Source organism: Lissotriton helveticus, chromosome 8 (assembly GCF_964261635.1).
Source record: "Lissotriton helveticus chromosome 8, aLisHel1.1, whole genome shotgun sequence".
Taxonomy (NCBI): domain Eukaryota; kingdom Metazoa; phylum Chordata; class Amphibia; order Caudata; family Salamandridae; genus Lissotriton; species Lissotriton helveticus.
Genome location: NC_136069.1, coordinates 776932048 through 776946371, shown reverse-complemented (window position 1 = coordinate 776946371; position 14324 = coordinate 776932048). Strand labels below are relative to the sequence as shown.

Genomic DNA, 14324 nt, shown 5'->3' with positions numbered 1-14324 from the left:
GTTCTCAGAGGAATAGCCTCTGGGTACCGGGTGGCGTGGTCCACCAGAACCAGGATAAACCTGTGACCAGAAGAAGTCGGTGGATCCATAGGCCCAACAATGTCGATGCCCACCCTCTCAAAGGGGGTGCTAACGACAGGCAGCGGTTCTAGGGGAGCCTTCAGCTTAGTCCCTGTTTTCCCACTAGCTTGGCAGGTCAGACAGGTCCTGCAGAATGTATCTGAGGAGACCCTCATCTGCGGCCAATAAAAATGTGGGACAAGCCTAGCAAAGGTCTTGTCTTGACCCAAGTGTCCTGCCAAAGGGATCTCATGGGCCAGTTCCAAAAGAAAGGCCATGTAGCACTGGGGGACCACTAAGGCCCTTGATGACCCATGCACAGGAGCCTTGGGCTCACTGTAAAGGAGCCCATCCTCCCAGTAAATATGATACTTCGCGGAGGCATTGCCTGCTGCTTGGGATTCGGCCAGTCGCCTCATGCCCTCAAAGGTGGGGCACTCCTTCTGTGCCCGGCAAAACTCCTCCCTGGTGGGCCCTCCTTCCACCTGCCACCCTGCAGGGGTAGGTAGGTCCCCCAAGGGGACAACGTCCCCCTCCATGGACTCTGGTGCGACCTCCTCAGGTGCCCCATCCATCTCTCGGGGTGACTGCCCCGGGGCGGGCTTCCCACGCCCTCCGGCTCCTCCCTTCTCAGCAGCTGGCTGGGCCACTTTTCCAGGCTCCAGCCCTGGTTGACTCCCTTTCCGGGCAGCCATGGACCGTGTGGTAGCACAAATCCACCCCGGTAACCCCAGCATCTCCACATGGGCTTTGAGCTCTACCTCCTTCCAGGCAGTATGCTCTAGGTCATTCCCTAACAGACAGTCCACTGGCATGGCAGGGCTCACAGCAACTCTTAAAAGGCCTGAAACCCCTCCCCACTCAAATGGAACCTGTGCTATGGGATAGTGACCCCCCCTGTTGTCAGCCATCACAACTGGATGGACTGCATCGTGAATGATTTGCTCTGGGGACACCAGTTGACTCCTTACCATAGTCATGCTGGCACCCGTGTCCCTCAGGGCCTCCACCCCTCGACCATTGAGGGCGACCCACTGCCTATACTTGGTAGTATTTGAGGGCACATGGACCTTAGGAACCATCTCACTGTCTCCCAGAGACACTAGGACAAGCCCTGCCCCCTCACTCCCATCATCTAGGGACAGCTCCTCCCCAAGCGCTACACCAGCCACCCCAGGGTTTTTACCTGCAGTGGGCTGTGGTGCTCTCTTGTGACACTTGGGATCCCCCTTGTAGTGTCCAAGTTCACCACACTCGTAGCACCGGACAATTCTGGGCTGCTGACCTTTGTCAGGATAAGTGGGCTTCTGGTGGCCAGATTGGGGCTGGGACCCAGACCCTTTCCCTTGTGAAATATTTTGGGGGCCTTTGGAGAACTCTTTCTTTTTGTCTCCCCCCTCTTTCCTCTGGTGGGAACCCTGACCACCCCTATGGGAGTCCCCCCCAGAACCCTTGTTGGACACCCTGGTACTGACGCAGGTGTCCGCCTCCTCCGCAAGCTTCCTAGGATTGGTCAACTTGCGGTCAACCAGGTGTTGGCGCAGCTCTGGAAAACATTTCTCTAGAAGGTGCTCTCTTAAAAACAAGTCATACAACCCTTCATAGTCATGCACATTGCTGCCCCGCACCCAACCATCTAAAGCTTTACTAGCGTAGTCCAGGAAGTCTACCCAGTTCTGTGAGGGAAGTTTGTGGCTATTCCTAAACCTCTGCCTATACCTCTCAGGGGTAAGACCGAACCTCTTAAGCAATGCAGCTTTCATGACAGAATAGTTAGTCTGGTCTTCCTTCTCTAGGTAAAGGAGGGTGTCCCTAACATCTGGAGGTAGGTACTTATACAAACCACCCCCCCAATAACTCTCTGGGACCCCATGGGCTCTTAAAGATACCTCATAGGCGGCTAACCACTTATCAATATTATCCCCCACCTTAAAACTGGCCATCACATCTTTAGGCATAAAGACCCTGGACTCACGTGAAGCTTCCATAGGTACACTGCCACCATTCTTGTTGCTGTTAGCCCCTACTTCTAGGGCCCGGATTTCCAGTTCCTTCAGGCTGAGCTCATGGGCAAGTTTTTTTTCTCGCATAGCCAGTCGCTTGTTCTCGCGATCCTGCTCCATGGCCCATCTTTCTCTTTCCCGCTCTCTCTCCAGCTTGGCAAGCTCCAACTTGAGCTGTCTCTCCTCCCTCCTGTCGTCCAGGTCCTCTACGGACAGGCTCTTCACTGACACACTACTGCCTGCCCTGGAAGGTACCCTTGTACCTGGTAACAAATTACCATTTCCCGCCAAGTGCAGTAGGTCAAGGTTTCCTGTGGCGTCGTGCTCTGGTCCTTGCCCGTCCCCATCTCCTTCTGGGTGGGCTGTTACCCATGCTCTCAAGGGTTTCTGAAGCTCTGCCTTCTTGGCGCTTCGCTTGAAGGGCACCCCTTTCTCCTCGCAGAATTCCTTGAGTTGTGCCACTGTGTAAACTTCCAGATTGGCCAGCTCGAATTCCATCTTGCTAGGTAGGGCCTCAGACGTTTGTAGAGAAAACCAAATGGGACTTAGGCAATAGGACTTTTAAAAAGAGCAGCCAGACAGGGAGAATTTAAAAAAAAATTCAAAAATGCCAATTGGAGAGGGTAGACAAAAATTCAGTAGAGTCAGGTGTAGGGTTGCGGTGTACACTGCGTCGCTGCATGGTGTTACACAAGCACAAGTCCTATCCCACCGCTCGATCACCAATGTTAGAACCGGGGTCTCTAGTTGTCAGGGGTATGCACCCTAGTCCAAGTAGGGACCACCGCTTCCGACCTGGTAGCTTGGCGCAGAGCAGCAAAGGCATAACTTCAGAGGCAGTGTGTAAAGTATTTGTGCAACACACAACGGCGATGACACAGTAAAAACACTCACAAGAGGAACACCACACCAGTTTGGTATAAGAATAAGAATTTCTTTATCTAAAAACTATGCGAGAACCAAAAGCAGGTAAATCCAGCTCCAGGCAAGATCAATAATAAAAAGGATTCCAATTTCCAAGCAAGATCAATAATCAATAAAAATGAATCCAGTTCCCAGGCCTGATCAATAATAAAAAGGATTCCAGTTTCCAAGGAAGATCAATAATCAATAAGAATGAATCCAGTTCCCAGGCCTGATCAAATCACCAAAAGCTCATGTGTCCCAAGGGCTCCTGCTGGTAATGTCTTTCTCACAGTGTCCTTGAATGGCAAGAGTTCACTTGAGGTAGGTTCTTATGGTCAAAATTCACTGTGGGAAGGTTCTTAGGCCAAAGTTCCCTTGTAGCGTAATAAGTGTGCCTCTCATAGAAATGATGTTCCCAGCCAAACACAAAGCTCACACTCCAGGTACCCGGCCAACCCGCCCCCCGCCCCCTCACAGCAGCCTGGTTGCACTGAGGCGTTACCTGGGGTGGTGGTTGCGGGCGCGGGTGCGAGGCTCCTCTCCCCCTGGGGCCTTGGGCTCGGCAGGCGCTGCACGGGTGGGGGTCACAGCCACACAGCGCTCCTTTAGCACAGCGTTTAACAGTGCCTCCAAGTCCTGGGCAACGACGGAGCCTCCTGCCACACAGCGCTTCGCTTCTCAGCGCTACACAGCGCGCTCCGGTCCCAGTGGCGGTGACCTCAGGGCCAGTTTCAGTCGGCTTGCGCCAGAAGCAGAGGCAATCACAGAGCCCTCGGGAGGATCACAGGGCAAGCAGCGCTGAGGGCAGGCACAGCGTTGCAGGGCAAATCTTGAGAGTGTTGTTGCTGTTCCAAAGGGCAGTCTTTAAAACGCTGTGGTCCAAGGACAGGTAGTTTCCTTTAGCTTAAAAAGGGTGCAGTCCCAAAAAGGCAATCTTTAAAAGGTGGTTCAAAGAAAAGTAGTTCCTTTGGGATGTTGTGGAGACACTCTGGGGGTGATGTTGCAGTCTCCCATGCAGGGCAGGATCAGTAGACAGTAGGGCAGCTCAGCAGGTTGTGGGGCAGCAGTTCCTTGGAGCAGTCAGCCTCCTTCCCAGTGGCAATCCTCTTGCGCAGCAGTCCTCACTCCAGCAGGGATTCTTCCAGGTCCAGCAGTGTAACAAAGAAGTGAGGCCAGGACCCTCCCTTATATATCTTTCAGTCTAAGGGCTAGAAAGTGGTGGAAGTCTCTGGAAGGGTCTGGGGGCAGGGGCTTCTGGAAGAGTCCAGGGAGTTATGGTATGTTCCCTGCCTTCCCTGACCTAGCTGTCAAAGTGACGAGAGACAGGCCGTTAAGGCTACAGTGGACAGCCCATCACAGCTCATCCCAGGGAAGAAGGTGTGAATCACCACTCCCACCTCCCAACCCAGGCAGGCTATCAGTATGCAGAGGGGAGGGGGGAGTCTGCTGCCTAATCTAAGTGTAGGCAGGAAAAGGTCCTCTTTATAAAAGTGGGATCCCTAGCGTAGTAATGCCCAAACCCTATGTATCATTGGAAAGGGTTGCCCGCCCCGAGTCCAACAAGACCAAACATGATAGACTTATTAGGTCCCTGTCAGAAGTTAGTCCATAAGGGGAGGTTCCCAATGTTATCCTATGGAGGATTAAGCCTTACTGCGTTAGCAGTGGCTTGTGGCAGATATGCCAGCCTCACAGGGTTTTAGGGGAGAGCACCTGCACCTCAGCACTGTTTAGCAGTGGTGAGGCGCCCAGAGTCCTAAGTCCAACAAAATATAGGATAAAAATGAGAGGCAAAAAGGGCAAAAATGTAGGGGAGACCACCCTAAGGCTGACAGGTTTAACATCCCCCAGCAGGAAAAATTGCCTTGGAAAAGGGGCTGCAAAGCAACCCCTCTCTTATGCATGCACCTAGCGAGGCGCCATTGATAAAACTAGTGACACACATTGAACTCCTGCTAAAGCCGCAATTCTATCCCCCACTGTATTTAAGAGACCACTTCACAAACCTACCTAACCTGACTGGCCAGAACCAAAATGTCAGATAAAGATTTCCAACTAAAGCGGAAAACACCCAAGTAGGATTGAGGGGGGGGGATCAACGGCTTATTCAAATACAGTCCATCTAGAGAATAATAATCACCCTTACTCCCCATTTACTGAAAGACGTTTCCAACATTGGTCACCTTCAGGTACCTCACTAGATTGTGACTAGTAGGTTGATGGGATCATGCCCCTGGGGTAAAAAACAGGGTCTCCGAAACCATTAATAACGGAGCATGTGTAAACTGCTTAATTAACAATCAACCAGAGTTCTTTCAAAAATGGGTAGGCACAAAGACAACAAAGTGCACCAATGCTTACTTGTCGTCAACCCCCAAAACCCATAGGAAAAAAAGGGCATTGCTGAACTTGTGCCAATGGAAGGAGATAAAACCCACAGGCAGTCACAGAGAGGGGTCTGCTTAACATTCGCGGGGGTGCACCGTTCCAGAATGCAGTTGAGCCCTTCCATGGCAATGACTCTCTTGAACTAAATAATGCAAAAGAAATTATATTGTGCGGAATGAACACAGCCAACAGAGGAGCGCAGACAACTCCGAAGGAACCAATCCATTGATCTGCAGTATCACAACAAAAGTTATGTATATTTATATGGTTATATACGATCTGCCTGCTATGGGTACTTGAGTTTAACTGAATACCTGCAGAGGCAAAAGAGATTCATTAATGGGGAACTACTGTGCTAGCTTAGGGACCTCCTACATGTCACCTACAATTGTACTAAACAGAACACCAGCATTCTACATGCATTTCACAGCTCCCTTTTACATAACACATGGTACCATCAGATGACCACAGTCGGCTCCCAACCATCAGTTTGGTCATGCTATGTCTGCTCATTGATCCCATATGCTGTTGGTGCAGATAGGCTTTACTTGTCCCAAAACGTAACCCCCAAGAAAGCAAAATGCCTTATTCTTCTCTACCTATGTAGAATAAGGGCCAAGATCCAACCCAAAAAGATAGAACCACACAAGGTAGTGGTAAACCTGACCCGATATGACACAAACCCAACAGCACTACACATCCTCACTGAGCCCACTGATATCCAAATGGAGCTGGACAGGATGCGTAGATACGTTACCATAGGGGAAGATGTCACTTGGCCCCATATTTCCCAGAGAAGAGATTTTTGGAGGTAGCAAAACCCCCAACCCAGTGCACAAACACACCCTCTCTATCATCATTGATGTCTTTCTTAGTGTAAACTGGGCGGTCTTCTAAATCAACAAGTGGTCTTATGACATGTAATTTCTATGTAGGGCCGTCCAACTTGGTGTTGGAAAGGGGAATGGGTCACATGGGGGAGGGTTGAATGGAAGTATGACTTGCCTATATCAGGAAATCTAGGACACCAAGGTGGGTGGATACACTTAGCTCAAAGGGAAAGGTCAACCCCTGATTGTACAGTAACTTACACAGAATTTCTTATGTTTCAGAGGAAAATTATTGCCTCCGATGGGCACAAATGCTAACTGTGGAGTGATATCACATATTCCAGATATGCAGTGGGGCACCTCCATGCTGATGGATTACTATTGGCAATGCATCAAGCATAACTACACTAGGCTGGTTCCCAGTTGGAGAGGACTGTGTTCCCTTGGTCCCCATACACGTAGCGACCCTAGTCATTTTGGGAGAAGAGCTAACAGGCTTGTACCAGCAGCCATTAAAGAAAAAGACCACTTTGCTGCACCAATCTCGTGAAGGAGCAGTGGTCTATTTTGGCTAGGCACAGTTCAAAGACGTTCCAGAAGAATTTAGACTGTTCTAAGAAGCACAGCTGGAGTCAGGGAAGTTGATACTCTTCCTCACCCTGCAGACAAAGGCTAACACCCACTGGCTTAGGCAAATTACCAAGTGGGAAATGCTCAAAATGATGAACAGCCCTGAGCTTGGCCTCAGTTCCATCAAGAAAGAAATGCGAGCCATCTGCCTCATGGTAATGCAGCACTGTTATGTTCTGGACTTAATGACCACAATGAAGGGAGGGGTGTGCCAACATCAGAGCCGCCTGCTGCACATTCATCCAAGGGGATGACATGGGCAATGGAACACTGACACTTGCCATTCAAGCACTGCATAATCTCCATAGAAGCTTCCTTGAAGAGGGAGTTGCCCCTGAGCAGTAGGGGTTTTCTAATTGGTTCTTCTGACTCCCACGATGGATATCTGGTTTATGTAAATTACTTTTGCTTGTGATCATTGTGTTTCTATTACTATGCAGGGTTATACAACTGGGGATCACTTGAGATAAAACGCTGTCCTCAAATTAAGTAGACGACAAGTAATTAGTAGTTGCAGTCAAAAGCAGGCATAAGGAACAACAGGCCCCAAATAAAGTAGCTGTATATCTGCATGAGCTAGATAGTGTAGCTAAAATCTAGAGGGGAGAATGTTAATATGGAAAATGATGCATTCATCAATACAGATGAAATCTCGCTCTTATTAATTGAATCACCTGTTCTGAACTCCACATCTACCTCAACCCCAAATATGTAGTCAAGCAGGCCCTGAGACATAGTTTCAGGATTACTGATTGATGGGTAACAGGTGGGAGGGTGTATAGCTTGCAGGCAAACACTTGGGCAGGAAACTCGTGATCAATCCCACAGATAGGCGCAGCGACATTACAATAATCAGGGCTGATTGTCCCAATTAGGCACACATGGCCAGAGTGGATGTGCACAATCCTAAAAACACCTTAAAGTCAGATGGTACATGAGTTAGGAACACATGGTCAATCAGGACCTAGCACACCTACTAATCGTGTGCTCCCCATGCCGGACATCTGGACACATTATCCACTGGCCACGCTGTGTCCATGTGAGGCCGGAACCTACCTGTAGTAACCATTTGACCAATAATTTATGACTCCCTAGGCAGCAGTCAACATTCTTCACCATGCATGGTAGGTCTGAAACTTGTATAACCTGTTGTGTTTTGTATATAAGAAGGACACAAATCAAATGTAAATTGAGACAGTCCTCAGACCACATGCCTGTGACTGTTCTCCAGGCCGTAATGTTTAATTAAACAAACTGTTCCTGTTTTGCCAAATGCCTCTTGTCTTCTGTTTTTTTAAGGACTTCTAACTCACGCAACAACAGCTTGTTTGTGAAAGTTTAAAGTTGCCTTGATTTTCAAATGTGGTTCACGTTTTTACCTATCTGATTCACTAACGGGGACCATGTTTAATTTGGTGCTCAGGGTCTATTTTCTGTCTCAGTCAACCCTGATCCGTTCTGAAGGCCTGGCACTGCTGCCATCACCAAGGCCATTCCCAATATCACAGTTGGGAGTGGGCATCTTTAAACAGTAAATGTATGCATTAGGGTTTTCTTTTTTACCTGATATTTTTAGGATAAGTCTACTACGAGTCTCCCCGCACGGAAGTGTTCAGCTCAAGTTTGAGAATGAAGGGATTATTTATTTCTACTCATCAATCATATTTGTCCCCAAACCCCATTGGTATCTACGGTGGCCAAAGAAGGCTGTTTAGTGTGCTTCTATTCAGAGAAAGAATCTTTCGGTCTAAACACTCATATTTATTGTTAGCCCATGTTCAATATATCATTTGGATAAAAAAATATTTCTTCAGCTCCATTGAATATTTTTCTTACATGTACAAACATAGTCTTGAAACTTTCCACTACTCAAACTGAGATGTATTGCTGTAAAAGGTGTTATGAATTAGTTCACTACAAATATAGGTATCTTATAATTACCCTTACGTTTTCTTGCTTTAGGATCATATGGCCATCCAGAAGAAATTAGAATGTTTGTAACTAACACCCAAGAAAATGAAAATGGTCTGTCGAACAAAACATCAAAATACTTTTTGATTAACAAACTACAGCAGATGTTCCCATATATTAATGTGAGGCATGCCATGAAAGAAGGTAAGCATTAGTTCATTAAGTCATTTGCTTCTTCAACACTTTCTGTCTTTTTATATTGTTCTTGAGAATGAAGGTAGAAGTTGGCGGAGTGAGAACTGCAAAATTTGTTCTGGTGGTTCCAGGTGGTGGATAATAGCAGGATTCATCACACTTTGATTTAGGGCATGAGATAGAGATATGGATGAAGCAAAAGGAAGGAGGGAGGAAAAGATAGGAAACAGTGACAAAGAGAGAATAATAAAAAGAACATGCTAAAGGGGGATAAAGGGACAGGGAGTGTAAGTTGATGGAAGTAAGAGGCATGGAGAGGAATCAAGACTAAGCAACCTTGGAAATTTGCACCCCCCACATTTAGCAGCATGGGCAGCAGGCTCCTAAGTAAAACTTTCTTCGACTGCCCCTAAGAAGGGTTATGAAAGGATGAAAAATGCAGTTTTGAATGTTACAAAGAACTCTATACAGTGGCGTAGCTAGCCCTCTGGCTGCCCTTTGCGTGCCACGGCTGCTGTAGTAAAGAGTTTGGGGTGCTGCCGAGTTTTCTTCATTTGCCACGGGGATTGAGGAGCGGGGGGTGCTTGCTATTGCTATTACTGCTGCCCCTAGACACCCTAGCCACTGACTGTATAGGAATAATATTTAAACAGAGGCAAATGGTAAACTGGCCCATAAGATAGAAACATGTTTGTCATGGTTTTTATTGTAATAAGGCCATTAACAACTTTAATTAACAAAAACATGGAAGTGTAATGTTAGGCATAACTGATCTTGTGCCATCCACGGTGGCAGGGTGGTGGCTTAATAATATGTAATGCCACATTTCTGTGATTTTCATGTTCTTAAAGATATATTCCAAAGCAAGTAAAGAGACAAAAAATTGGGGGGCATATTACCAAGGGTAGCGATAGGCAATTATCGCCAGTTTAGCGGCCGTTTCCGGCCTCAAAGCGGCGAAAATTCTATCGCTCTATTAGCAAGCTGTCACTAACTGATGTTAGCGACAGCTTTTAGGCGATAGCGAGCGGTTTGGGGCCCGCTTTGCATGTCAGCGATATTTATCGCTAATGACATGCAAAGTGGGCGAACCCAACCTGTTAGCAACGGAAAGCAGTCGCTAACGTCGCCATCGCCTATTAGCAAGGCAGGCGTAGCGATGGAAATATTCCCGCTATCGCCAAAAACCAACGCCTGCTCAGACCAGTTCTTAGCCATGTTATCCAATGGAGGTGGATAACATGGCTAAGAGCATTTCGACGCTAATGCGTGAATATCGCTGTATTCTCTGCGATATTCACGCATTTTGACAGATTTTTATTGCTTTTGAGATGAACCTTGCTAATAGAAAGTTATCTCAGCAATAAAAAACGGTGATGCGCGGCGATAAAAATATTGCCGCTAACCCTACTTAGCGATAAATATCGCAATTTGTTGGTAATATGCCCCTTGGTTTACAAGATTTTGTATAGTCTTTACTAGCTCAATTGAGTCTACAATTCAAAATATCTACCTTTATCATTTACTGCATATATTAAGGGGATTTTATCCTGGGAAAAAGTATTGTGTCAAGAATATTGAGGACAAAAATATTGTGAAGATAAGCTTCTATAGGTAAGATAAGTTTTAATATATACATTCACATATATTTGCCATGCCAATTTATATATCTATTTCAAGGTACGTAGATGTGGAGTTAGGATTAGAAAATCTATACTTAGCTATTTGCACTTACCTTCTAGATATTTTGAACCTAGATATTTTTGACACAATATTCTGTCCACACAATATTTTTGATTCAGATTATTCTCATTGATCGCATTTGTATGTTTTTTTAATTTTACATCACATTCTGTTTGTTCTCATTTTAACTCTTTTATTCATTTTTGACAACAAATTGAGTTTTTTTTTAGGTTGAGCCTAGACAGTGCTTGCAATGTAAGGTGGTCTGTTGTATGTACTTTGTGGTTTCTAACTCCTCCCACATCTTTGGACTGGCTTTTGTCTGTGTCACTCAAAAATGGTAGCCTGCGACTGGCTAATGGTTGGTGCATGTCTCACATTTTTCCACAAGTTAACTAGCATGGTGTATTGCACAGGAACAAGCACCAAGGAGTATGCTGCTTGCGTGTCTTTATCTTGTTACTTATCTTTTGGGCGGACGGAAGAGCTGCCAGGAGTGTACTGTAACTTGCTTAAAGGGAGCGCCTGCGCTTTTAATTTGCTGGATATTATCAATATTGGGGTATGTCACTTTATGTTTAGACAGGTGGCAAAGACTTCTTTATATGCGCTAGTGTTGCTAGTGCTGAGCACATTGTTTCTTGACCGACCATGTGTTGTCTGGTAAAGACACATTGCAAACCTCCCGTGTCACTGGCAGAACACACGCTAGCAGTTGGATATTACTTTTCTCATTCAGAGATACTTCCTGAAGTGTTGGTGCTGCTAATACAAATAACCTCCTCAATTCAAATAAACTTACTTGTCACTCCTATAAAAGGCTAATTAGGGGCCTCCCGGATTCAGAGGTTGACATGGCATGGGAAGGAACTGTAAGATTACAATAACTCCCTGAGTATAGGCGCAGACAGTTGTCTGCCTTTTCAAGAAAGGGTGCTCGCTGGCCCCTCCTCCTGTTTCTTCAGTATCAGTAAAATTAAATTAGGTACTGGCAGAATAGGTATGCAATGATAGTGTTTGGTTTAAAGCACTTCCTACGTATTGGCGCTTTATATCGCTTCATAGCGATATAAATAACAGTGGTATCAAAGGAGGCATCCGCGTTCCTTTGTGGTGCCTTACGTCGGCAAAATGGCCACCTCCCATTGGCACAGAGAGCTGGCAAAATCTAGTGGCGTCAAGGTGCTGCCATCAGGAGAGGGGCTGGAGGTGCAACTACAGCTGCGGCCTTTCCCTTTCCACTGCCGTATCCTTGAGCACTACTAGAGATGTTGGATAATGGTATGAGAGTGTTGTTTTTGTAACTGGTGGCACATTGCAGTCACTCTCTGTGGGGTGGGGTCTTTTCTTCCCACTCTGGTGCCAAGCAGGGTGGGCAGCGCCCAGAGGCTTGCTTGGCACCTCCACGTGCACACCAGCTGTGTCACCGAGTGTGTGTGAACTCGGGCAGTGGTGGGGGCTCTCGTGGCTTGCTGTTACGCAGAAGGGGCTCTACTTAAGCCCATTGTGCCGGTTGACCCTTACCTCTCCTCTGCTTAAAGTTACCAGAATGCCCCATGCTGAAGCATGGGTGTTGCTCCTGTAAAAGCCACTGTGACCCCTTTTGGTCTCTGCCAAATGGTGTGACATGCAGAGGAAACACAGTCTGAAGGGGCATCTATTCCACTGCATGTTCAACAGTGGTTATACAAGTGAATCTTAGCTAGTTGTGGTGCTGTACTGAGCAGGTTTGATGGGTGCTGTTATTTTGGGGTGGCATACTCTGGGGAAAGGTATAATTGGCTGACAGAAGTGTAAGGTATAACAGTACATCTTTCTTGTGTACAGTTGTTATTTACAATGCTTTTTCCCCTCCTTGTTCCACCCTTCCAAAGCTGTTTCTTTTGGTCTATCACTCTCTTGGTTATCTCCATAGAGCACTGCTGTGTTATCCATTGCCCTCATCTCAGTTACAAAGGAGAAGCCCGGCCAATGGCCATGAATGGCTTTCCAGAACCGTGTACAAGCTCAAGGGAGCATTTTTCACAAGGCAGTTGAAACTCCTATTACAATGGCTAGTGTTTAATTTAAGAAAAAATATTCTATATCTAATTTGTGTTTACTATCAATATTGATTTTCTTTCAAAGATGTTGATTTATGGTTTTAATATATTGTTTTTGGAATGCTTTTATTCTTCGAATTGTAAGTTTTTGGGGTATTGAGTGAACAGTGCTTTATTTTAATTCAATATTTTAATATGAAATTAAGTATTAAAAATAATACATTTATATTAAATCTTATTAATTAATATATACAATTAATAAGTGTACTGGAGTTTCACCCAATCTAATACATGGTAAAATGTTTCCCCATTTTTTGGGTTGGGTGTATATTTTAATATAAGGAAGAATAATCTTCCTACACATTGGGGGATATAATTGAATTTATTTTTAAATAAATATTGTAATTGTGAAGATTTATTTAAAAAAGAGATTGGGATTTAGGGCCTGATTCACAAAGGGCATCTGCACTCCTGGGGGTGGCCCCACAGTCATGGAGGAGTCTCCGTACTCGGAGCAAAATGTGTGCAGTATTATTTCTCATTCCTGGTATTCCGTCCGAATGCAAATTCTCCCCCACAACTGCAGAGCATCCGCCACAAGTGCGAGACCCTTCGTAAATCAGGCCCCTGGTGTTTGAGTTAATAGATAATTAAATTAATCTCATTAATTACAGAAGGAGATGGGGGTTAACATTTAATTTCTTTTTTTGTTTTAATCACTCTTTGCACTTTCATATGTGAAATAAATGATTTTACTTAAGACTTAATATTAATAAATAATAATTAAAATAATGTAAATGTTCTTATTAACTGTATTTCAATTTTTTTATTTTGTAATAAACAACAATAAAAAATTGGATTTGTGATAGGATATTTAGATGTACCGAATATATATTTAATTATTCAAACTTTGTTAGTTGGAGTTATGACAGTCAATCAAATCCCTCTTCCTGATTTTTGTACATTCTCTAATGTTTGTGAGACAAGAGTTACAATAGTAATTCACACACCTCAAAAGCATGCACTTTCTCCAATGTTTGCAGACTGGTGTTAAAATAGTAAATCTACCAAATATGCCCACTTTCTTTAGCAGTTTTGGGCCTAGGGTTTGAGTATTTAACTAACCCTTCCCAATGTTAGTGTTAGACCTGTCAACCTTAGGGTGGTCTTTCGCCACCTTTTTGCCTTCCTCCTCTATTTCTTCCGACCTTGGGTTTTCTGTTATTAGGACTCTGTGCACCTTGCCACTGCTTACTAGTGCTGAAGTGCTGGTGCTCTATCCTTTAAACATTGTAATATCTGCTTATCACCAATTGGCATATTTGATTTACTTATAAGTACCTAGTAAAATGCACTACATGTGCCTAGAGCCTGTAAACTAAACTCTACTAGTTGGCCTGCAGCACTGATTGCGCCACCCATTAAACTACCCCTTTAAACATCGCAAGCCTGCCATTGCAGAGCATGTGAGTGTAGTTTTGAACTGCCATCTCAACCTGGCAAAAAAACGATTTGCCAAGTCAAAACTTCCTTTTTAATACATGTAAGTCATGCCTATGGTAGACCCTGGACAGCCCAGAGGGCAGGGTGCAATGTATTTAAAAAGTAGGACATGTACCTTTAAGTGTCACATGTCCTGGTAGTGAAAACTCTTAAATTTGTTTTTCACTACTGCA

General features: G+C 45.3%; 1 protein-coding gene across 1 annotated transcript in view; it reads left to right on the top strand.

Annotated features, from left to right (window-relative positions):
• LOC144773802 (uncharacterized) overlaps positions 1 to 14324 on the top strand; it is a 3430469-nt gene that overhangs the window by 2375275 nt on the left and 1040870 nt on the right. Inside the window, exon 11 of the mRNA XM_078658904.1 lies at positions 8780 to 8932. Coding sequence (XP_078515030.1) covers positions 8780 to 8932 — 153 coding nt within the window. The remainder of the gene's footprint in view (positions 1 to 8779; positions 8933 to 14324) is intronic.